General features: G+C 44.2%; 1 protein-coding gene across 1 annotated transcript in view; it reads right to left on the bottom strand.

Moving 5' to 3' along the window:
- Window positions 1–22,097, bottom strand: part of HADHA (hydroxyacyl-CoA dehydrogenase trifunctional multienzyme complex subunit alpha) — a 55,280-nt gene that overhangs the window by 25,419 nt on the left and 7,764 nt on the right. The window contains exons 2-7 of the mRNA XM_049784472.1: window positions 19,859–19,900; window positions 19,699–19,769; window positions 16,946–17,079; window positions 6,880–7,018; window positions 5,509–5,628; window positions 2,602–2,704 (exon numbers count right to left, since the gene is read on the bottom strand). Of these exons, the coding sequence (XP_049640429.1) occupies window positions 2,602–2,704; window positions 5,509–5,628; window positions 6,880–7,018; window positions 16,946–17,079; window positions 19,699–19,769; window positions 19,859–19,900 (609 nt within the window). The remainder of the gene's footprint in view (window positions 1–2,601; window positions 2,705–5,508; window positions 5,629–6,879; window positions 7,019–16,945; window positions 17,080–19,698; window positions 19,770–19,858; window positions 19,901–22,097) is intronic.

Here is a 22,097-nt window from a genome sequence, read left to right on the forward strand (position 1 = left end):
CTAAATGAGAGAGGGGCTGCATCTCTTAATGGGATTATACTATTTTCTTAGTTGTTGTTGGGATTATACTATTCTTTTTTTTTGTTTGTTTGTTTTTTGTTTTTGGGTCACACCCGGCAGCACTCAGGGGATTTCTATGCTCAGAAATCGCCCCTGGAAGGCACAGGGGACTATATGGGATGCTGGAATTTGAACCACTGTCCTTCTGCATGAAAGGCAAATGCCTTACCTCGATGCTATCTCTCTGGCCCTTTTTAGTATTCTTTTTTGTTTGTTTGTTTTTGTTTTTGGGCCACACCCGGTGGTGCTCAGAGGTTACTCCAGTCTATCTGCTCAGAAAATAGTTCCTGGCAGACACGGGGACCATATGGGACGCCAGGATTCAAACCAATCACCTTAGGTCCTGGGTCGGTTACTTGCAAGGCAAATGCCGTATACATTAATTCTCTCATACTTCCACCAAAGGACTTTCAGTCACTTATCCTGTGGTTAGTGGATTGATCCTAACCCCAGGATCAGTCATTGCAGCTGAGCAGTCAGAGGAGGGTCTTCGGAGGTCTTATTCTTCAGTGTGTGTGGGGCTTGAACTCAGCTGTGGCTATTCAGATATGCTCAATAGATCAGCAGTATCCCCATGTTAGGTCTGGGACCTGCTGAATCAATGGTGCTATGATGGGAAAGGCCAAGTAAAAGTCACTAGAACTGTCGCTCTCCATTAGTACTGTAAGTCCCATGTAACACTGCAACCAGGAGCTCAAGAGTGCACAGCCCTTGCCAGAATCTCATGGCATCGCACTCATCTTGCCACGATGCCTTGGGGACAGAACAGATGGAGCTGGCAGTCTAGCAGTGGCTAAGACACACGGTCAGCTGGCGACTACAATGGACCCTGTGTTCCAGGTAAGGTTTGACCACTCAAGCAGATGAATATGGGCTCTCTGATTGCTGGGCTTTTATTAGTCTCTTTCCCCCATGATATTCCTTTGTTAAAAGTATAGAACCCGTGCTGGAGTGACAGTACAGAGGAAGAGGGTTTGCCTTGCATGCAGCCAACCTATGTTCAATCCCTGACTTCCCATATGATCCCTGAGCACTGTGAGGAGTGATTCTGAATGTAGAGCCAAGAGTGGACCCCTAATCATCACCAGGTGTGACTCCAAAACAAATGAAAAAAATAAATTAAAGTACAGAACTTGGGGCCAGAGGTAGAGTACACACTTGTTTTACAGGTGGCTACAGAGCTGTAACTCTGGTTTAATCCCCAGCAACAAATATTGTCTCCTGAGTACATTCAAAGGGTCACTCCTGAGAACATCTAGATGTGACCCAAACCCCCCACAACAGACTGCAGACCCCTCAATAGGCAAGGTTTACTAAACAGCTGACCTGTCCTACCAGGAGTGTATGACTCTTGATCATGTGCTATTATTAAACCCACCAGACCTTCCTTCTGAAACAAAATGTAGATGAGATCCTATCTTTGGTATATATTTGAGCACTGTGTTGCACTCCTGCTGGTCTCAGGAGTGACTCCAAACAATGCGTGAAAAACCATGTGGTGCTAGAGACTGAACTCAGGCCTCCTTTATACACAACATGTTCTCAGCCAGTTGAGTAATTGCTCCGACCCCCTGCACCAATGACACTATTATATGATATCATGAGCACTGGCAGGAATGACCCAAGTGTCTGACCAGGAAAAGTACCTGAGTTGGGTTATCTAGTCATGGGAGACTGAGTGACAGCAAAGAGGCAAAGTAATGACTTGAATCAATTTTGGGCCCGGAGAGATAGCACAGCGGCGTTTGCCTTGCAAGCAGCCGATCCAGGACCAAAGGTGGTTGGTTCAAATCCCGGTGTCCCATATGGTCCCCGGTGCCTGCCAGGAGCTATTTCTGAGCAGACAGCCTGAGCACTGCTGGGTGTGGCCCAAAAACCAAAAAAAAAATAAAAATAAAAAATAAAATAAATAAATTTTGCATTCCTGATGTCTGAATTATAAAACAGAAACTAGGAGCTGGAGCAATAACATTGTGATTGTGTGTTTGCCTTGCATGTGGCCAACCCCAGACAGACCTGGGCTAGATTCCGGCATCCCGGAACTATGGTGCCCCGAGCTTGCCAGGAGCGACTTATGAGCGCAGAGCCAGGAGTAACCCCTGAGCACTGCTGAGTGTGACCCCCCCTCAAAAAAGACAAAAATTATAAGATAGAAATCATAAAATTATAATTTTATAAGATAGAAATCAGGGTGATATTAAAATATATGTTATTAGCTACTTTTAGAGAACATTTCACATTATTTTTCTTTGGTCTTTTTTTGGGGGACACACCTGGTAGCACTCAGAGGTCACTTCTGGCTCTGTGCTCAGAAATTGCTCCTGGCTAGAGGGATTATATAGGATGCCAGGAATCAAATCTGGGTCTGTCTGGGGTTGGCCATATGCAAGGCAAACATCCTAATGTTGTGCAATAGCTCCATCCCCCACATTTCACTCTTCAAAATGATGACTAATATCTCTAGAGTTTGCAATGAATTTTAACAGTATTCACCAAATTTTAAGTTTATCAAGTCCAATTCTAGGGCTGGCTAATACTTACCCAGGGGTTCCACCAATTGGTCAACCAGTCCCATTTTCTTTGCTCTGTCTGCACGAATATTTCTTCCAGTCAGCATCATGTCAAATGCAGCAGGCACACCTACCTAACATGCAAACAAGGATCAGAGAATGAAGAGACAATGTCAGAGTGACCCCGAGAGTTTACAGATCATTCAAATAAAGTGAATCTTAAAATGAGACCACTAGTCCTGGACAGAGCTCATAGGACTGCAGTGGATGCTTTGCATGCAGAAGGCCTCGGTTTGACTCCTAATACCACAGAGCCCCAGGAGTAATGCCATGAATACCACCTAGAAATGAGCTGAGAGCAGTTTTCGGTCCATGTGCAGCACCAAAATAAAAATAAAACAAGAGAAGCCAAAGTATGTTTCTATTTGTTGGTGTTTGGGGGAGGGCTTACTCCTGGTTCTATGCTCAGGGATCTCTCCTGAGGGGTTGGGGGTGAGTGCCGTAAAGGGTGCTGGGGCAGGAACTCGCTCTAGTGTGTGCAAGGCAAGCACCCTATCTCCTTTATTATCTCTGGCCCTCAAACTGTGTGTTTTTTATTTGTTTGTTTTGGGCCACACCCAGCGCCCGCTCAGGGGTTATTCCTGGCTCTGCACTCAGAAATCACTCCTAACAGACTCAGAGGACCATATGGGATGCTGGGGATTAAACCTGGGTCCATCCCAGGTAGCTGCATGCAAGGCAAATGCCCTACCGCTGTGCTCTCTCTCCAACCTCTTAAACTGTATTTTTTTTTGTGTGTGTGTGTGGTTTTTTGGGTCACACTCTGTCGCTCAGGGGTTATTCCTGACTCTGCTCAGAAGTCGCTCCTGGCAAGCTCAGGGGACCATATGGAATGCCGGGATTCAAACCACTGACCTTCTGCATGCAAGGCAAATGCTTTACCTCCATGCTATCTCTCCGGCCCCTAAACTGTATTTTTTTTTTTTTTTTTTTTTTGGTTTTTGGGCCACACCCGGTAATGCTCAGGGGTTACTCCTGGCTATGTGCTCAGAAGTTGCTCCTTGGGGCCGGGCGGTGGCGCAAGAGGTAAGGTGCCTTCCTTGCCTGCGCTAGCCTTGGACGGACCGCGGTTCGATCCCCCAGCGTCCCATATGGTCCCCCAAGCCAGGAGCGACTTCTGAGCGCATAGCCAGGAGTAACCCCTAAGCGTTACCGGGTGTGGCCCAAAAACCAAAAAAAAAAAAAAAAAAAAAAAAAAGAAGTTGCTCCTGGCTTGGGGGACCATATGGGACACCGGGGGATCGAACCGCGGTCCGTCCAAGGCTAGCGCAGGCAAGGCAGGCACCTTACCTTTAGCGCCACCGCCCGGCCCCAAAGGAAGGAAAGTCTATATTTTCTGAGTTTTTTTTTTTTTGGTTTTTGGGTCACACTCGGCGGTGCTCAGGGGTTACTTCTGGCTGTCTGCTCAGAAATAGCTCCTGGCAGGCATGGGGGACCATATGGGACACCGGGATTCAAACCAACCACCTTTGGTCCTGAATCGGCTGCTTGCAAGGCAAACACCGATGTGCTATCTCTCCTGGCCCCCTAAACTGTATTTTTTTTTTTTTTTGGTTTTTGGGCCACACCCAGTGACGCTCAGGGGTTACTCCTGGCTATGCACTCAGAAGTCACTCCTGGCTTGGGGGACCATATGGGATGCCGGGGGATTGAACCTAGGTCCGTCCTAGGCTAGCGCAGGCAAGGCAGACACCTTACCTCTAGCGCCACCGCCCGGCCCCCTAAACTGTATTTTTATGCCATTTCACAATCATTAAAATTTTCACTTAGGTAACACCAAAAAATAAATTTCTTTGGATCTGTCTATAGGACTTCTTTCGTTAGGCACCTGATATGGAGAATATATGTTTAATAAAATTGCAATTATACCATTCTTCTATATAATTTATATAATGTCTAAACTTCCAATCCTATAACTAGTAAAAACTCTGAAAACCTAATAGATATGTCTCCAGGAAGAATTTTAAATAAGATAAAAATCAGCTAATTAGCTTAAATATAATACAAATACTGACTAGAATAAACAAAACTCAGCAAGTATTTTCTATAGCTATAAAACAAATAATTTAGGTCCCGGAGAGATAGCACAGCGGCGTTTGCCTTGCAAGCAGCCGATCCAGGACCAAAGGTGGTTGGTTCAAATCCCGGTGTCCCATATGGTCCCCCGTGCCTGCCAGGAGCTATTTCTGAGCAGACAGCCAGGAGTAACCCCTGAGCACCGCGGATGTGGCCTAAAAACCAAAAAACAAAAATAAACAAAAAAAACAAAACAAATAATTTAGAGGCTGGAGAGATTAGATAGCAAGTCAGATGATTGGCTTACATACAAGCGACCTAGGTTTGATCCCTACCAGCCCACATGGTCCCCTGAGCCCATCAGTGAGCGCCACAGGGGTGGCACTTGTGTTGTCTCATTCCCCCACTGCCATGTCGCACCATCTGGCCAAGTTTTGCCCTGAAACTTCAAGTCTGTGCAGCTGAGCTGACGGTCACTGTGTGACTCTCAGTCCCTTGGTGCCCTGAGCACTGATGTGGGGAATTCCACCAGACAAACAAAAAACAAAAAAACAAACAAAAAAATGGGACCAGAAAAATAGTATAATGGATAGGGTATTGCAAACGGCTGAGTCGAGTTTGATCCCTGACATCCCATATGATCCCGAGACTACCAAAAGTAACCCCTGAGCAGTTGGGTGTGGCCCCAAAACAATAATATTAATCTTAAGGAAAGGAATTGGAACAAGTACCAGAAAAAGTAACTAGCACTGGTCCTACATAATTGTATTTTACTGATTCCTAGATTCTCCAAGGAACCCCCACATCGTGTGTTTTGTACAGGAGGAACAGTCGGACATCACAGGGAGGGTCTCATACTCACCATCTTGGGCAGCCTTTGTGTGCCTCCAGCTCCTGGTAAGATTCCCAGCAGGACCTCAGGGACTCCCAACACGGTTTTTCTATCTTTTGTTGCTATTCTGTATTGACATGCAATGGCAAGCTTCAAAAGAGTGAAAGAAAGCAAAAATGTTAAGTCGTATAACTTTATAATATCTTAGGAACTACCTGTAAGGGTCTAAAGATTACTTTACAAACAAGATTTTGTGCCCACAGAGTCAAGTACAATTCCTTATGTTGGCATTTGATGCTTACTACAATATGACTCAGTCACTCATCTCCCTTCATTTATTAATCCTTTCGGAGTTCTTCCCTGAAAAAATCTGCAGAGTGCCATGGGAGGCAATTGGAAAATGCATACACAACTGTAACTCAAGTGATAAGGCCCTGTATCCAGTCAAGAAGGATCTTGACTAATGTCTCGTTTATCCTTGTTCGTTTGGCTCGTACTAAGTTAACATATGAAATGTTTTTGCCTCCTGCCCCTCTACTTTTGGGTTAATTCAATTCTGTCCATTTGACTCTGTCAAGCATAGAGCCCAGCAGGTGATCAATGATCAATAAATGTTATTTTCTTTCTCCCTCCCTTTTCTACATGCTCCAGTCTAATAAAGACTTCTTTTTTCTAGTCTTCCATCATTTACTTTTTTTGCTGCTCACAAAACTTAAATAGCATGCTTCATTTTTCAACTAAAATTAAGTGGTCCAGAACTTCTTCTCATTTCAATGTGTGAATAAAACACATTTTTCCTTCCTTCCTTCCCTTCCCTTCCCTTTTCCCTTCCCTTTTCCCTTCCCTTTTCCCTTCCCTTCCCTTCCCTTCCCTTTTCCCTTCCCTTCCCTTCCCTTCCCTTTTCCCTTCCTCCCTCCCTCCCTCCCTCCCTCCCTCCCTCCCTCCCTCCCTTCCTTCCTTCCTTCCTTCCTTCCTTCCTTCCTTCCTTCCTCCCTCCCTCCCTCCCTCCCTCCCTTCCTTTCTCCCTCCCTCCCTTCCTTTCTCCCTCCCTCCCCTTCCTTCCTTCCTGCCTTTTTTTTGTTTTTGTTTTTAGGCCGTACCCAGCAGCGCTCAGGGATTACTTCTGGCTCTGTGCTCAGAAATCGCTCCTTGGGGACCATATGGGATGCTGGGGATTGAATCAGGTCTGTCCCGGGATGGCTGCACGCAAGGCAAATGCCCTACTGCTGTGCTATTGCTCTGGTCCGTTTTATTTTTATAAAATTTATAAAAATTAAAACCTATTGAGATATATGACTGCTAATCAAGACAGTGGATTCTACTCCTGAAACTTCTCACAAAATAAAAGCTTCAAGTTTCATAGTTTTAAACCCATCGACGATCAAGGCAGTGATTCTGTACCTCGAGTCCTCCGCCCAAGCACGATCCACTGATGGCAGCCACAACAGGCTTCGGGGACTTCTCAAGTTTCTCAAACATTCTCTGTCCTTCTTGTGATAGTTTTGTCACTTCTTGAGCAGTCTTACAAGAGGATAACATGCTGTAATATCAAGGAAGTAGGAATCAGGAACAAAAAAAAATGAAAAAAGATAAACTAGAGCCTACAACATGTCACCCCTATATCGTTCATCTGTCACTCATGTTCGCACTGGTCGTAAGTCTTCCAATATATCAACTCTATATAAAGAGCGATTTCTTCTCTCATTTGCTTATTTATTTATTTATTTATTTATTTTCTGTTTTTTTTTTTTTTTTTTTTTTTTGGTTTTTGGGCCACACCCGGCGGTGCTCAGGGGTTACTCCTGGCTGTCTGCTCAGAAATAGCTCCTGGCAGGCACAGGGGACCATATGGGACACCGGGATTCGAACCAACCACCTTTGGTCCTGGATCAGCTGCTTGCAAGGCAAACGCCGCTATGCTATCTCACCGGGCCCTGCTTATTTATTTTTTAAAGTCACACTTGGTGATGTTCGGGGGTGACTCTTGGTTCTGTGCTCAGGGATCACTTCTGGCAAGGCTCAGCAGACTGTATAGGGTGCCAGGGATTGAACAGGGGTTGGTGGCATGCAAGGCATTGGTTGCATTATCTCTGGTCCAGGATCTAAAGACTTTATAAAGCTACCCTATTAACTAAAAAAAAATCTGCTACAATAATGTTGTATGCAATCATCTTCAACTTTGTTTTATCTCACTGGATTTTGTACTTTTGGACAAAGATATTGGAAGTTGCTCCTGTAGCATCAGCAAAGCTGCTTGGGGGCCGGAGAGATAGCACAGTGGTTGGACGTTTGCCTTGCATACAGCTGATCCAGGATGGACGGTGGTTCGAATACTGGTGTCACATATGGTCCCCTGTGCCTGCCAGGAGCAGTTTCTATTTGGGGGGGGGGGGTCCACACCCAGTAGTGCTCAGGGATTACTCCTGGCTCTATGCTCAGAAATCGCTCCTGGCAGACCATATGGAATACCAGGATTCGAACCACCGTCTTTTTGCATGCTATCTCTCCAGTCCCAGGAGCAATTTCTGAGTATAGTGCGAGGAGTAACCCCTGAGCGCCGACAGGTGTGACCTGAAAAAAAAAATGCTTGCATTTTCCTATTCACAGTTTCAGCAGTGTCTTAGCAACTTCAAAAACTTTGCTTGCTTCTTCTGAAAATTCAACATTAAGTAGGCAATAATACTTTCTGTTTTGTTTTGTTTTTGGGCCACACCTGATGGTGCTCGGGGGTTACTCCTAGTTTTGAACTCAGGAATCATTCTGTCGAGCTTGAGGAACCATATGGGATGCTGAGGATCAAATTCAGGTTGGTTGTGTGCAAGGCAAAGACCACATCTTTGTACGATCGCTGCGATCCAAGTAGACAATAACAAATTTAGTTACTACATACATATAAAAGGGGATGAAGTAAGTAATAACATTAAAAATATACACATTTTTGGGGCCGGAGTGGTGGTACAGGTGGTAGGGCATTTGCCTTGCACGTGTCTAGGATGGATCGTGGTTTGATCCCCCGGTGTCCTATATGGCCCCCAAGCCAGGAGCATAGCCAGGAGTAACCCTGGAGCGTCACCAGGTATGACCCCAAAACCAACACACACACACACACACACACACACACACACACAAACACACACACACACGCACACATTTTGTACAACCTATTAAATGAGTCAATAGTGCTGACTACTACTGGATAAAGAATAATAGAAAGCATATAGTAGAATAATAGAAAGTATATAGTAGTTTACAAGAATTAACAATTGGTTACATTTTGTTTTACTTTTTTATTTACATATTTATTTATTTAGCCACACCCTGTGGTGGAGGATGGAACTGGCTGTGCCACTGCCCCGGCCTCATGGTTACATTTTATTTTTATAACTGGTTACATTTTATTTATTGTGTTTTTTCTGGCTACATTTTATCTGATATTTTACTTCTTCAATAAACTTAAGAGTTGTAAACAAGCACTTCATCATTAAAAGGAAAAAAGAAAATGTTGAGTTACTTCTGTCTGTTAAGTTTCCCTGAGAACCTCCTCCTGTCCTACAATTCACCTCATTTATGCTGAAACAGTCATTTCAGGCTTGTGATATTCCCAACCATCTAGTTAGGCTACAAATAACAGAGAAAAAATTTTATACCTGGCTTAAAAGCATTCATAAAGTACTATAGAAACATTCTACAACTGACTCATTTATTGGTTTTTGAACCACACCCAGTAGTACTCCTGATCCTATGCTCAGGGATCACTCCTGATGGTGCTCATGGGACCATAAACAGTCAGAAACTGAACCAGTCAGCTATGTGCAAGGCAAGCGCCTAATCCCTGTATTAGTACTTCAGCTTGCAACGTCCTTATTTTTAAGCATTTATTTATTTTTGGTTTTTGGGTCACACCCGGCATCGCTCAGGGGTTACTCTTGGCTTTATACTCAGAAATCGCTCCTGGCAGGCTTGGGGACCATATGGGATGCTGGGATTCGAACCACCGACCTTCCGGCCTCATTTTTAAACTTAACATTTATGTTTTTGAGTCCTAAATTTATGTTGTGGATCAAATTCCCTTGAATTATTTTTTTGAGTATTTTATGATGTGAATACTCTGCATTTAGCCATTTTTTTACTACATGAAATTCAACTTGTTTCAAATTCTTCATTATTTTAACTATGCAGTCTGAAACTGCCCTCTAAGTGGGTCTTTATAAATAAACCAAGTGTAGGATTCCATTAGTATCTGTATCAAAGAGAAAGAGCCAACTACAGGAATGCAGTGGAATGACCATACAGTAGGTAGGGCACTTACATGCAGCCAACTGCATGTAATGAGTTTGATCCCTGACTAACTATGTAAGTCCCCTGAACCAAACAGTAAGCTCTGAGTGCAGATGGAGTAAGCCTTGAGTGCTGAGCTAGAAGTCCAGAGACACCACCAGTCGTAGCTCAAAAAAAAAAAAAAAAAAAAAAAACAAAACCAAAAAAGTACACCCACATACAGGGAGGGAGGACCTAGGTCTTCCTGCAGACCAGAGATCTGTTCACCACCTCCAGTGTGCCAAGTTACCCCTTAGACATTTCTGCCTTAGTTCTATGGATGTGTCTGCTTCTTTCTGGGGACTCCAATGATGATCTTAGTTGGGGGCAGAAATTAATTGTTCCCATAATCAAATAATGGGGCAAACTAGCTGGGAAGTGGAGAAAGAAGCCCCCCCCCTCACCTGTGTTGGGGCAGGAAGGGGCAGCTGTGTCAAAACCGAGTTAGTGGGGTTGCATCATCTACTGAAAAGTTCAGACCATTGCATGAACACCACCAAAATACCAGAAGGCTCCCCTGCAATGCTCCAGGGGATCTAGAAAATTAAAAAAAGTGAAAGAAAAGAAAATGAGGGGCCGGCGAGGTAGCGCTAGAGGTAAGGTGTCTGCCTTGCAAGAGCTAGCCAAGGAAAGACCTTGGTTCGATCCCCCGGTGTCCCATATGTTCCTACCAAGCCAGGGGCAATTTCTGAGCGCTTAGCCAGGAGTAACCCCTGAGCATCAAACGGGTGTGGCCCGAAGAACCAAAAAAAAAAAAAAAAAAAAAAGAAAAGAAAAAAGAAAAGAAAAGAAAATAAAAGAGTAATGTTGCAAGTGACTAAGGCTTGGCTGGCAGTCTGAGAGAACTTGTTCTATTTGGGGAACAGAATCAAAAGAGAGAGCAGCAAGAAGAAAACTTGGAAGTGAAGACTGGCAAAGCACCCCAGAGAAAGTAACACTGTACTAAAACCAAGAACAGTTATTGCTAGAAAGAGAAGGAAGCACAGGAAGGTGAGAATGAGGGAGATGACCATGTGGACAGAGAAAATTCTGAGCTTAGTCATTCATTCAAAATAAAATTCAGGCACTTTGAGAACCAGGAAATAACAGACAGGCCCTCTCTGCCAAAGTTAAAACTACTTACTGTCCATGAAAAAACAGTGTGATTACATAATTATCTAACTTCAAAAGCAGCCCCTTGGCTGCCTGGCTGCTGATACTGGTGGGCCAGAGAGGGAGGATTCCTTTAATGAGTAATGGAACAGCAAACATACCAACACCAGACTGAGCTCTCAGGAAGAAAGCAAAGAACAATATTGGGACAAGAAACACTTTCCAGTGGCGGGTAATGGCTGGAATATACTTAATTTGGCCAAACTAAGGGCAAGTCCTATGTCTTCCTCTGAAACAAACTTCCAGGGGAACTATGGTACAATCTCAGGAAAATTGTAATGGAATGTGTGGGGTCTGCCCATCATCTTAGGCACCTGGAAAAACAACAAATCATATACACTAAAGGAATGAAGGACTCAGTACTCCTGGCTCCAAGTTTCCCATGTGACTTTGTTTTCTTCCTGTCTCCTGTAGGGCAATTCAGACCCATGGCTGCTGTCCTGACTACTGAGCTCAATTAAACTGTCCAGCAGCAAAGGGAGGGTATATAGTGAAGACAGTAAATCCCTTCTTTAAAGAGAAAGGACAAGGGAAGGCATATCAGGATAGTGGAAACACCATGAGTTCATAAGATCCTCCCAGGTAGTCTTCAGACACACAGTTCACTCACCCCTTGGCAGGTCCTTCCAAAGAAGTGCTGTCAACACCTTCCTCTGAAAAGTGGGACAGAGCCTAATGCTCCCCACATACAACCAAAACATAGGGCCTAGTATATCTTTTTTTTTTTTTTTTTTGGTTTTTGGGCCACACCCTGTGACGCTCAGGGGTTACTCCTGGCTATGCGCTCAGAAGTTGCTCCTGGCTTCTTGGGGGACCATATGGGACACTGGGGGAGCCGGGGGATCGAACCGCGGTCCGTCCTAGGCTAGCGCAGGCAAGGCAGGCACCTTACCCCTAGCGCCACCGCCCGGCCCCGGGCCTAGTATACCTTTATATGTGAAAAATTCTGACAGATTTCCAGGGGCACGTTAAAAAATTTGATGCCGGAGGTAAGGTGTTTGCCTTTCATGCAGAAGGACGGTGGTTCAAATCCCGGCATACCATATGGTCCCCCATGCCTGCCGGGGCGATTTTCTGAGCAAAGAGCCAGGAGTAACCCCTGGGCACTGCTGGGTGTGACCCAAAACCCAAAACCCAAAACCCAAAAAAAAAAAAAAAAAAAAAAAAAAAAAAGAAAAGAAAAGAAAAGAAAATTTGATGCCGATAAGGTAACAGAAATTAGGGATAAACAGGGAACTGTACTTAGTAATCAACAGACTATTGGGACCAGAGTGATATTACAGAAGGTTGGCATTTGTCTTGCACACAGCTGACCTGGGTTCGATCTCTAGTCTCTGGGTTTGATCCAAGCACTACCAGGAGTGAGTCCTGAGGCAGAGCCAGGCGTAACCCCTGAGCACTGCTGGGTGTGGTCCCCAAATCAAATCGACAGCATATCTCCTTTTAAGTATGGGGTGGCGGTGTCTGCAATACCTAAATACGTGTTGAAAGTAGATTTGTCCCAAGATCTAGACACTCGTGGTGAGATGTGCTTGGGTAGTCCTCCCCATTCCAAGGTAGATTGGGAACATCAATTATCACTCCCCAGGAGGACACCAGGAAATATCAGCAGTTCTCAGTGAATGAGAAAGGGCTGATGCCTTTCATTCCACATCAAGTTACCTATGGTTCTTTGTGATCAGTGTGGCATTATAGTGACAGTACATTATGGAGCACTGAAGAAAGTAGATTCTCTCGTGTGCCACTTTGTAAAATATCACAGACTTCTTAGACCAAAGTCTGTTTTCTTTGCTTATATCAAAGTGTCTTGGATCGGTCAGAGGCCTTCGTTAGCATTCTATATATAGTTTGCTCAAGGGAGGGCTGGCAATGGACTTTACTCACATTCCCGGAGGACACCTTCGAAGCCTAATCAACAGACACACCTTGGTAGTTAAGACTCTAGAAATTGCTGTTCTTTGACACTGACGATATATTGTTGGCATGTGATGAATTGCCTTCACTGTGTTCACTACTACTGACAATACACAGACCTTTCTTCTTTTTTGGGGGGCAATAAGGTTGGGTCACAAATGGCAGTGGCCAAAACTTACTCTTGGCTCTGTGCCCAGGGATAAATCGTGGTGGGTTTGGGGAATATATGGGATGCCAGGGATTGAACCTGGGTTGGCGGTGTGGAAGGCAAACACTCTACCTACTGTCCTATTGCTTTGACCTCTCCACAGACCTTTCTATAGCAGTAAAGATGGCCAGTCTCAGCAAGACCCAGGACCTGGGTCAAATGGTCAAGAGCTGACTAGGTAAGACATAAGTCAGCCCTGCAGCGTTTCCTGATAAAACCAAGGCTTTCCAATTCCCTACCAAGGTTAAATAAATCCAAGTCTTGGGATACTCATACCTGTTTATTCTACCCTTGCCCAAATCCTTCATCTCCCATATTGCATAATAAAGAAGGAAGTCCCCTGAGATTGGGGCAGTGTTCAGCAGTTCTCTTCCGATGCAAAGATTAACTCAAAGGCACAGGCACTAAGAGAGTCCAGGAGAGCAACACTGTGAAGTGGACCCAGAAGGTATAGTATATGATGCCAATAGGGTAAGTGTATCTTTTTTAGATTCTACCACAATCATGAAAAGGCACATAGGTGAAGAGTCCTACAGGAAAATGGCTGCTAACAACTTATCTTGCATTTTCAATAAGAAAGACTAATAAAGACCTTTGCCTTTTGCATTAAAGACATCCTTGATATTTGGGGGATTGTGTTAGAGGTAGATTTATAAAGTCAAAGCATGCCTGTGCCCAAACCAGCACTCTACAAGAACCACATGCTTCAATGAACATTAACTTACTTATTTTGTTTAATTTTGGGCCACATTTGGCAATACTCAGGGGTTACTCCTGGCCCTGCACTCAGGAGCTAAACCTGACAGTGGTTGGGGGGACCATCTAAGATGCTGGGGATCAAGTTTGGATCAGCTGCACGCAAGGCAAAGGCTTTACCCTCTGCACCAATGCTACCATTGCTAACATTAACTCCTACTCTGAAGAAATGCATCAGCTATTGAGACCTAAGCTTCCAGTCCTGGTTAAAAACATGCATGCTGTATTTGAGGAGGATGGGAAACCTTGGCATCAAATGGCAGCGTGAGGGACTGATCCTGGCTGTGGAGGGCTGCAGCTATATGTCTACAGTGAATATTCTGTGGGTCCTTAGAATCCAGGAACTTAGTCATCAATGGGCTGTGGACAATCGTCATCAGCTATTAGCCTATGACCCTGTGTCCTGCCAGTGAGCTGGAGAGTTTGCTATGGAGGTACTATGTGAAGAACCCACAGGGCACTGTAAGTGGTAGGAGGACCTCTGATGTTCTCAGCCTGGTGTTCCCCTAACTTCATGGCATGACCCTAGACATGAGCCAAATTCCTTCCTGGAAACCAAGAAGTCAAAGCTTTGAGTTCAACTGTGAAAACAACTGTGGTTTGACACTTTTAATATTGTGAAATGGAAGGGTTGGAGAAATAGCATGGAGGTAAGTCATTTGCCTTGCATGCAGAAGGATGGTGGTTGGAATCCCGGCATATGGTCCCCTGAACCTGCCAGGAGTAATTTCTGAACGTAGAGCCAGAAGTAACCCCTGAGAGTCAGGAGTAACACCTGCCGGGTGTGACCCAAAAACAAAAACAAACAAAAATTGTGAAATGGAATTTCTTGGATCCCAAGTAACTTGGAGACTGGCTTAAACAGCCCAACTATTAGGGAAAGACACAGACTCAGAGCATCCCCTATGCATCCTCCATCATCAGCTTCTGCAGGAATGACTCCATTTTCCTTTTCTTATTTTGGGAGGGTGGAAGTGAAAGAGAGCACACCAGTAGTGTTCTGGGAACAGTCTTGGCGGGCTTAGGGAACCATATGGAGCTACGGGGATCAAACCCCGGTTGGCCCTGATGAGGCAGGTGCTCTCCCCATTGTACTAACTCTCCAGTCCCTCCATTTTCCTTTTTAGTAGCTCCACTTTAGGGCCAGGACCAACATTACCCAATTTCAGTAATGAAGTCCATCTGCACTGCAACTATTATTCCTTTTCACTCATTACTTGGCCTGAAGGTAGGTATCACATATGCAAGGCATACATTTTTCAGTGGAGCAACATCCCTTAGCTCCACTGTAATTATAGCTGCAACTCACATCAAACATTTATCCTGACAGATCAAGGAAGCATGTGACGAGTCTTGGGATTGTGGTATCAATAATTTTTTTACACAAATCTACTGTTAGTCTGATATAAGGAATTCCCCATTACAAGAGGGGTTGGACAGATGCAGACCTGTATGTATATCATATAAGGTGCTCAGACTTCCAGAGCCTTCTCAATTTGGGAAAATTTATCTGTTATCATAGTCAGACAAAGCTATTTCACTGGATAATGGCACCCATTTTTCAACTGATTTAATACTGTCAAACTGGGTCTTCAAAGTGGCTCTAAGCAGTTGGTATTCCTACTAACAGTATATTCACTTTTTAATTTCCCCAAGTCTTTGCTAACTTGTTATTTTCAAACTTTTAAATGTTTACTTGTCTTCCAGGTTAAAAACAAAAGCCATTTGAGGGACTGGAGCAATAATACAATGGGGAGGGCATTTGCCTTGCATACAGTCCACCCAGATTTAATCCCTGCATCCCATAGAGTCCCCCGAACCCCTCCAGGAGTGATAGCTGAGTACAGAGGCAGCAGTAACCACAGAGCACTGCTGGGTGTGGCCACCCCCCCCCCCAAAAAGAAGAACAACAAAATAAGTTATTTTTGTATTGATTTAATTTAGTTTTTTGGGGAATGAGGGTTGGGTCACACCCAGCAGCGCTCAGGGGTTACTCCTGGCTCTGTGCTCAGAAATTGCTCCTGGCATGCTCAGGAGACCATATGAGATGCCGGGAATTTAAAACAGCATCAGCCTGGGGTTGGATGTGTGCAAGGCAGACACACTACAGCTGTGCTATATGGCTTCTGCCCTTGATTTAGTTCTTTAAAAATTCTACTTAATTCCTCCTAGATCTGATCTTAGATTCTTTTTGTTTGTTTGTTTGTTTTTGTTTTGGGGCTATACCTGGTGACACTCAGGATTACTCCTGGCTCTGCACTCTGAAATTATTCCTGGCAGGTCCGGAGAGATAGCATGGAGGTAGGGCATTTGCCTTGCATGCAGAAGAATGGTGGTTGAAATCCCGGCATCCCATATGGTCCCCTGAGCCTGCCAGGAGTGATTTCTGAGCGTAGAGCCAGGAGTAACGCCTGAGCGCTGCTGGGTGTGACCCAAAAACAAATACAAAAATGCAAGCAAAAGAAAAAATTATTCCTGACAGGCTTGGGGTACCATATGGGATGTCTGGGATCAAATCCTGGTTGGCCATGTACAAGGTAAACGTCCTACCTGCTGTACCTGCTGTAGTCTTAATAACTGAAAGTTCTAACTCCTTAATCAATCATATTCCTACCACAACTCCCAATTTTTGTCACTTTTTTTTTTTTTTTTTTTTTGGGCCACACCCGGTGACGCTCAGGGGTTACTCCTGGCTATGCGCTCAGAAGTCGCTCCTGGCTTGGGGGACCATATGGGACGCCGGGGGATCGAACCGCGGTCCGTCTCCTAGGTTAGCGCAGGTAAGGCTTACCTTACCTCCAGCGCCACCGCCCGGCCCCCAATTTTTGTCACTTTTAACACTTACAAACCTGGGATGGCTACATACAAGGCAAAAGCCCTCCCCTCTGTGCTACTGTTCCATGCTCTTGGATTCTTCTTCTTCTTTTTTTTTTTTTTTGATCTTTAGACTCTTTTAAGGAAAGGGTACGAAAGGGTATACTTCACCATAAACTATGTAAGCATAGTTTATCTAAGAAGCAGCTTTATCATAACCGTGAAAATAAAGAGAAAGGAAGAAGATACTGAAGGACAAATCATTTGCCAAGAAAAAAAGGCCAGTTCAAATTTCTGGAAACTTACTTGATATCAGCGCCTGCAACGAAGCAGCCTGGCTTTGAGGAGATAAGGACAGCGCTTCTGATTTGATCGTTACTCCATATTTCATTCATTACTTCTATGAACTCTGACTGCAATTCTTTATTCAGTGTATTTACCTGCAAAGGAAAAATACATATAAATTGGAGGGTTTAAATTCAAAGTATCAGAATATACCAGATGTATTCTAACTATAGGAAAGATGTTTATACGGCAGAAATATGCTGCTAGAGTAAGAAAACAAAGGTGTGGAGCCAGAGAGATATATCACACAGTGGGGAAGGGCCTTGCATGCAGCTGACCTGGGTTTGATCTCAGGAATCCCATTAATTAATGCAAGTTAATTCCTGAGTGCAAAGCCCTGAGCATCACGGGTGTGGTCCAAAAACAAAAAGAAAAGAAAACAAGGGTGTGCCATGTGGGAACAGGGGGAACCCAAGAACTTTCTGTTTAGGCACCCTAGAACAAGTATTAATACAGTTCTCTTTAAAATAGGTCTATCTGGGCCCAGAGCAGGAAGTGAACTAGCCTTGTACACGGTCAACCCAGCTTCAATTCTTGGCACCCCAAATGGTCCCCTGAGCACTCTGGGAGTGATCCCTAAGTACACAGACAGTGCATACTGATGGGTGTGGTCTCCTAAATTGTTTTACGAAATGTATTCACAAGGCCCAGGGTCCTAAATCATATAAAAGCTACAACTAAATTTATAAAGTATTTACTGGCAAGGGAATAAAACAACAATAAAATGCTACATTAAAGAAGGAATTAAAACGACATACTGGAGACTCAATGTTGTAAATATTTGTTGAAATGAGATTAAATGCTAACAATGGTTATTTGGGAGTTTGCTATTTTCTTCTTTATATTTAAAATTTCCTAGGTAGGCATGTTTTTTTGTTTTGTTTTGTTTTGTTTTGGGGTCACACTCGGCAGCGCTCAGGGGTTACTCCTGGCTCTGCCCTCAGAAATGGATCCTGGCAGGTATGCCAGATCATATGGGATGCTGGGATTCAAACCACTCTCTGTCCTGGATGAGCTGCATGTAAGGCAAATGCCCTACCGCTGTGCTATCTCTCCAGCCCCAGCATGTATTATTTTTGTGTTCAGGAACAATGTTCAACTTAATCTGAAACCACTCCAAAGTTTGAATCCTTGGACAGTGATCATTAACATTTACTCTAGGGACCGGAGAGATAGCATGGAGGTAAAGCATTTGCTTTGCATGCAGAAGGACGGTGGTTCGAATCCCGGAATCCCATATGGTCCCTCATGCCTGTCAGGAGCGATTTCTAAGTGTAGAGCCATGAGTAGCCCCTGAGTGCTGCTGGGTATGACCCAAAAACCAAAACCAAAAACATATTTACTCTAGCTCTGTGTTCTTGTTTATGGGGTCACACTGGCAATGATAAGGTGTTAGTGCATTTCTGGGGACTGAAGTAATACCACAGCATGTAGGGCAATTGCCTTGCACACAGCCAACCCGGGTTTAATCCCCAGCATCCCTCAACCTGCTAATAGTAATTTTTGAGCACAGAACCGGAGTAACCCCTGGGCATCTCTTGGTGTGACCCAAAAACAAAAACAAAAAATTACTTCTGGCTGTGCTTGTGGGGACTATATGGGATATGGCATGTGAGGGATAGAACCCAGGTCAGCCTCATGCAAGGCAAAAACCCAACCGATTATACTATCACTCTGGCCCCTATTCTAGTGAAGGGGAAAGGCAGGCTCTTCATCTAGGTGCTCCTACTATATCAAGGTTTCTGGATGTAGGACTGACTTCTGAATATGAAATCTGTACATCAATTTTTGAAAGGGGAAGCTCTTAAAAGCACAGATCACTACTGCATGCTCTGCTGAAGTTACCAAATCAAATGAAGTTCCATTTCCAACAGAATTTGGCTCTAAAGTGTGAAGTGCTCCTTGTGTGAAGTTCCTGAGGAAGCTGAAAAGCAAGCTTGCACCTGCCTTCAGCCATCCAAAGGAGAAAGTGCATTTACTGATATCATATTTAAGCCCATACTGATCTTATCCTGTCAAGGAGAGGTGAATTTTCATTCCTAAATTTATATTTTGGTGCTCAAAAGTTAATTCCTCATTTTGGAGGATTTAGGGTATGGGGAACACCAAGCAGTGCTCAGGACCTACCTACTTGTGGCTTCAAGCTCAGGGAACACACCTAGCATGTTTGGAGAAACCATATGAAATGCTGGGGCTCGAACATAGGTCGACAGCGTGCAAGGAAAGTGGCCCTCTTTTTTTTGGGGGGGGGCACACCAAGTGGCACTCAGGGATTACTCCTGGCTCAGCACTCAGAAATCGCTCCTGGCAGGCTCGGGGGACCATATAAAATGCCGAGATTCAACCCATCCTGGGTTGGCTAAGTGCAAGGCAAATGCCGTACCACTGTGGTACCTCTCTGGTCCCTGGCCCTCATTCTTTAGTAGAAATTTAGTTTTTTTCTTTTAGATAATTTTATTTTTGTCACAGTGATTCATAATACTGTCAATGATCACCAAGTTAGTTTTCCTTGACATTAATCTGACACTTAAAGCTGAACAAGGAACTGAACTAAACAAAGAACTGTGACTCAGAAAACTGGCTTCACTGGGCAATTTGTCAAAGTAACTAATAAAACTACCAAAAATATAAATTCATATAAGATTACTACCAGTTTAGTTATCTTATTTTTCCCCATCAAGACTGGATTTGTGAAGGCAAATTAAATTATATACCTTTGAATCAGGAGAATTAATTCGAACAACTGCCACATCTCCTTTGAGTCCATAGTTAATATGAGTTCTGGCTAAAATAGAGAAAAAAATTTTATTTGTAACATGCTTAAGGTGAAATGAATTAAAAAGCTATGTAAGAGTATCAATAAGCCAAACTCACCTAGCAAAGCAGAGGAGCCCCTGAAGTTGCGACAAATATAACCTGTAAGGAAAATGTATTTCAAACTTATTCCACAAAAGAGACTTTCTGCATTACCCATTATAAATGTAACACAGCTAGAATTTCTAACAACTAAAATATATTCTAGGCCATTATTGTGAAGAATACAGCATTTTTCATTTTCATGATCAGGTCGTTTGATTCTTTGGCTGGTAAATGTGATAGGTAATAAATAAAATGGTTTTCTAAGGATGTTTGTATTCCAAGAAATGCTAGGATATGTGGCAGATGGGATTAAGGATGTTTTTTTGTTTGTTTGTTTTTTGTTTTTTTTTGGTTTTTGGGCCACACCCGTTTGACGCTCAGGGGTTCTTCTGGCTATGTGCTCAGAAATCGCCCCTGGCTTAGGGGGACCATATGGGATGCTGGGGGATCGAACCGCGGTCCTTCCTTGGCTAGCGCTTGCAAGGCAGACACCTTACCTCTAGTGCCACCTTCCCAGCCCCGGATTAAGGATGTTTAATAGCTGACTTCGGTACAGTGAAATATCCAGGATGTTATAGGGTGACTCACAGCAGTCATACGGGGAACAGAGGCAAAGAGTCGCTTAGCGGTAGCAGCAAGATGACTTGGGGCCATGTTGCTTTGAAGGAGGCAAAGCCAAGGAAACAGCCTTAAGAAACCAGAAAGGCAAAGAAAAGAATTCTCCTTCAGAGAATCCAACATTAACTTCAGTCTAAGGAAGATGACTAACTTCTGCCATTCCCAACTGTAAGATAACAAATTTATATCCCTTTAGACACTATTTTGGGCCAGGATGTAGCTCAAAGGGCACATGCTTGGAATATAGGATGTGCAAGCTCTGTCTTATGACCCTTCACTGCAGCTCTGCATCCCCCAGCACCGCCAGGCCTGGCAACAGCCTGAGTAGGGTATGGCCTAGTACTGCCAATCAGTCAGCCCCAGAGCAATACACTGGGGAGGCCCCACTTGCCCTACTACCATATATTTGGTTGTGGAATTCTGTTAGGGCAGCAACAGGTAATAAATACATTCAGAATTTCAGAAACAGAATCTACAAAGCAATACAGAAGATCACTTCCAAATTATCCCATATACAGCTCATATAGTACCACTATATTCACCAGCCATGTTCTCTTGCCTTTTTCTGGAGAACCATACTTTCCAGGGTCAGCCAAAGCACTATCCTTGGACAGTGGCAGCTACTATCAACTCTCTAGTACACCTCATACCATTTTTGATATTTATTCTGGGGCCTCTCCAGCAGTGCTGCAAAGGTGTTGCTGTGGGGAATGACTGGAGCTTATGCAAGTTGGCCAGTGCTCCAGCCCTTCGAGTTTTTACCTCCCCTGCCCTACACTTTAACTGGTGAAGTCTATGTTGCACTCATCATGAATACTCTACAGACAATTACTACTTTTTAGGGGGAAGGGGGGACACACCCAGCTGTGCTCAGGGGTTATTCCTGGCTCTGCGCTCAGAAATCACTACTGGCTTGGGGGGCCATATGGGATGCCAAGAATCAAACCCAGATCCATCCAGCAAGGCAAACACCCTATCGCTGTGCTATCACTCCGGCCCGGCAATTACTACTTTCTTCACTACTTACTTTGCTAATTATTTCAGTAGTTAAACTTTACCATAATAACGATGAGATGAATTTCTGAACAAACCATGAGAAAGTCCCAACAAGGGGTCAATCAAACTGAACTCAGGACAGAATTAAGGGTGGGGGGAGTGAATGGAGGGGGAGAGAAAGCCTCCCCAGTTTACTTTGGCCAACCCTCTACAGCATTTCTAGCACGGAGGGTTCGTCTTTGTATTGCTAAGCAGTATTCACATGGTTCTGGTCAGTAAGTTTTCCAAACTTTAGGAACAGTCAGTTCTTGGCCCCCCCCTTGCCTGTTAGTCACAGATCCGGTCTAAACATTTCTCCAGCATTCTTCTTTAACTCCTTCAAATCTTGTTCAACTACCATAGGACACTGGTTTTAAAAAATAAAAATGGGACCAGGGAGATAGCTCAACAGGTTGGCCTACACACACTGCATGCAGGAGCACGGGTCTGCTCGGGTACTCTCTGAGGACCACTGCGTGTAAACTCATCAAAATAAAAACTTAAACCAGGGGCTGGTGAGTTGGCACTAGAGGTAAGGTGTCTAGACGCCTTGTAAGCACTAGCCAAGGAAGGACAGAGGTTCAATCCCCCAAGCCAGGGG

Source organism: Suncus etruscus, chromosome 12 (genome assembly GCF_024139225.1).
Source record: "Suncus etruscus isolate mSunEtr1 chromosome 12, mSunEtr1.pri.cur, whole genome shotgun sequence".
Lineage (NCBI taxonomy): Eukaryota > Metazoa > Chordata > Mammalia > Eulipotyphla > Soricidae > Suncus > Suncus etruscus.